The 2,515-nt window shown below is 39.3% G+C and overlaps 1 protein-coding gene across 1 annotated transcript in view; it reads right to left on the bottom strand.

Moving 5' to 3' along the window:
* Positions 1 to 2,515, bottom strand: part of LOC119581761 (myosin heavy chain, muscle-like) — a gene marked incomplete in the record, with an annotated part of 38,657 nt that overhangs the window by 32,265 nt on the left and 3,877 nt on the right. The window contains 2 exon segments of the mRNA XM_037929893.1: positions 718 to 823; positions 2,366 to 2,393. Of these exon segments, the coding sequence (XP_037785821.1) occupies positions 718 to 823; positions 2,366 to 2,393 (134 nt within the window).

The raw sequence follows: 2,515 nt of genomic DNA, 5'->3' as shown, positions 1-2,515 counted from the left end.
AAGGTACATGACGAGATCATAGTCAGTATATATTCACAGGCAGGTTGAGAAATGTAATAAGATTTCATCACTATATTCAGTCCGGGTAATGAAAGACTCACGAATGAAGGAGTTGAAATAAACATTGCAGCATAATGGGCCAAGGAAAGCACTCGTCCATTCCATTGCAATGCAACGACACACATGACGCACAAAAGAGCATCCAACGTTATGCAATAAGCACAGGTGGTGTAGGATACTTACCCAGCAGTTCTTTGTATTATTTTACTACTACTGTTTAGGTGACTAATTGGTGTCCTATGCTTCTGATATGATAAAGATTTTCACTTCACGAAAAGTATAACGTCTTGTAGTCCTGTTTTTCTCTGACATATTCCTATGAACACTTATTAACAAAAAACGTTTTGACATTTCTATCATTTAGAGACTAAACATTGTTTTGTGTTATTCCCTGGAAATCGAAACACACTCTAACAACACCAGGAAATCCATATGAATGACATACTTTACGTACAAAACAGGAAGCAAACCTGTCCTAAATTATTTCTCTTGACGTGGAAATACAAACAAAACACTCTCCCAGCCTTAAGTCTCATTACAAGGCTGTTTACATAAAGAACAACAATCTTCCTTGAAGTACGGAGTCCTGTAGTCTCGGAAGATTCCTCAAATCACAATATTCCCTTTTTTTTAAGAAATAAATCAACAATACATTACCTGCTTCTTCTCGCCTTCTTTGGGCTTCTTAGTGGAAGCGCCGACATTGGCGAAGTAAGCAATGACCTTCTTTGTATTTTCAGTCTTGCCTGCACCAGATTCTCCTCTGTGTTAGGAGAACAGAATCGTACAGTTAGCGGAAGCGAAGGGGACGAGGCTGAGGCGAGAGTGAAGCCGAAGGGTTCGTGTGAAGCTACCTGGCTTTCTACACGGGCATATCTACACGTCGATGACTGAGAGATTACAAGTACAATAAACGGGAAGAGACGGGGACGAAAAGAAGTGACAGGCGACAACGGAAAAAGTAGCTACGGACACAACACAGCGGGCGAGGGGCGTAACGCGGGAAGCTCGAATATGAAGCGTAGTACCTTGTAGTTTTAGAAGAGGGTTGTTTAATAACTGATGAATGGTAGTTAATACCCAGCGTACTTCAAGCTTAATTAAGTGGCAGGTGGCAGTTGCATTAGCCAACATCAAGACACTGATGAAAGCGGACTTTAGAAACGAAAATTATAAGAAAAAACGTTCAACAACAACTGAAATTAACAACAAAAATTAAATGATTCATAATCCTCTACTTTTTTTTAGTTTATGTTTCTCTTTTTCCTCTTTCGTAAAATCTAGTTTTCCTCGGCGAAGGAAACTTACACCAGATGAGAACTTGGGCATTTCTTTCTGCTTTCCCTTCTTTTCAAAGGAATCACTTTTCCTTGCGATGTTGGCAAAGTACTGGATAACTTTCTTCGTGTTCTCGGTCTTGCCGGCACCTGACTCACCACTAACCAGCCAGCCAGCCAGTCAGAGGGTGAGTCACAAGAGAGGAGAACATGAGGTAAGAGTGAGGTGAGTCAAGCTGTGGTGGAACTTGCAGGAGGAGGCGAGGGATGGAATCTCCTGTCCCCGTGAGCGCCATCCCTCACCCTCCTCCCTTGGGGACTCAATATCGTCTTGAATATCGTCTTTAAGAGGTTTTTAATCACAAAACGTACAGAGTAAACATTAGTGAGAGGCCAAAACGTGGTAAGTGGATGGTGAAAAGCCATCACTGACGTTTGCAAAATAGTTTTCATATTGTTAAAAACAAAGTTCAAAGGCAAATAGATGTTTTTCATTGTCTTGGTATGAATCATTAGAATATAGAAAAGGGTTTCTTACACAGGCTGTGGAATTCGTCCTTTAAATTCCATAAACATACAGGAACTGGAATGTGTCACACATATTCCAGAGGCTAGACGGGGAAAGAACACATCCATAACAACTTAACGGGGAAAATAACACGTGAATAACAATCTAATGGGGGTGAATAACACATAATTTCCTAACAAACCAAGTGGGACGACTCTCAGCACACGATGTTGGGTGAACGATTAGTTTATATATAATAGTCTAAGGGACCTGACTACAAAGTAAAACCAACTCTCGTATAATGAAATGCACTAAAGGAATATTTTAAAACGGGACTTAAAGATACAACATTTTGTACATAAACTGATTAAACAGTCTAATATGACATGAATGGCAGAAGCAACTTGAAAACTCATCTTCAAAAGAAAAAAACAACAAACGATTTTAATTTAATCCCCCTGTCAAATATTCATCTATCAGGAACTGAAAACGCTTTACACTGAAGAGACTTGTAACTCACGTGATAAGCATAGACTGGTTCTCGTGGTCTGAAAGATAAAGCAAAGACATGAACACCTGTAACAAGCCAAAAAGTTCATCCAAAATTGTTTATGGTAAACTATATGATTGTATGAATTATTCAGTCAATAAAATAATGGTATCAAAACAG

This window comes from Penaeus monodon, chromosome 15 (assembly GCF_015228065.2).
Source record: "Penaeus monodon isolate SGIC_2016 chromosome 15, NSTDA_Pmon_1, whole genome shotgun sequence".
In the NCBI taxonomy this organism is placed as follows: Eukaryota; Metazoa; Arthropoda; class Malacostraca; order Decapoda; family Penaeidae; genus Penaeus; species Penaeus monodon.
This window is presented reverse-complemented; position numbering and strand designations above follow the sequence as displayed.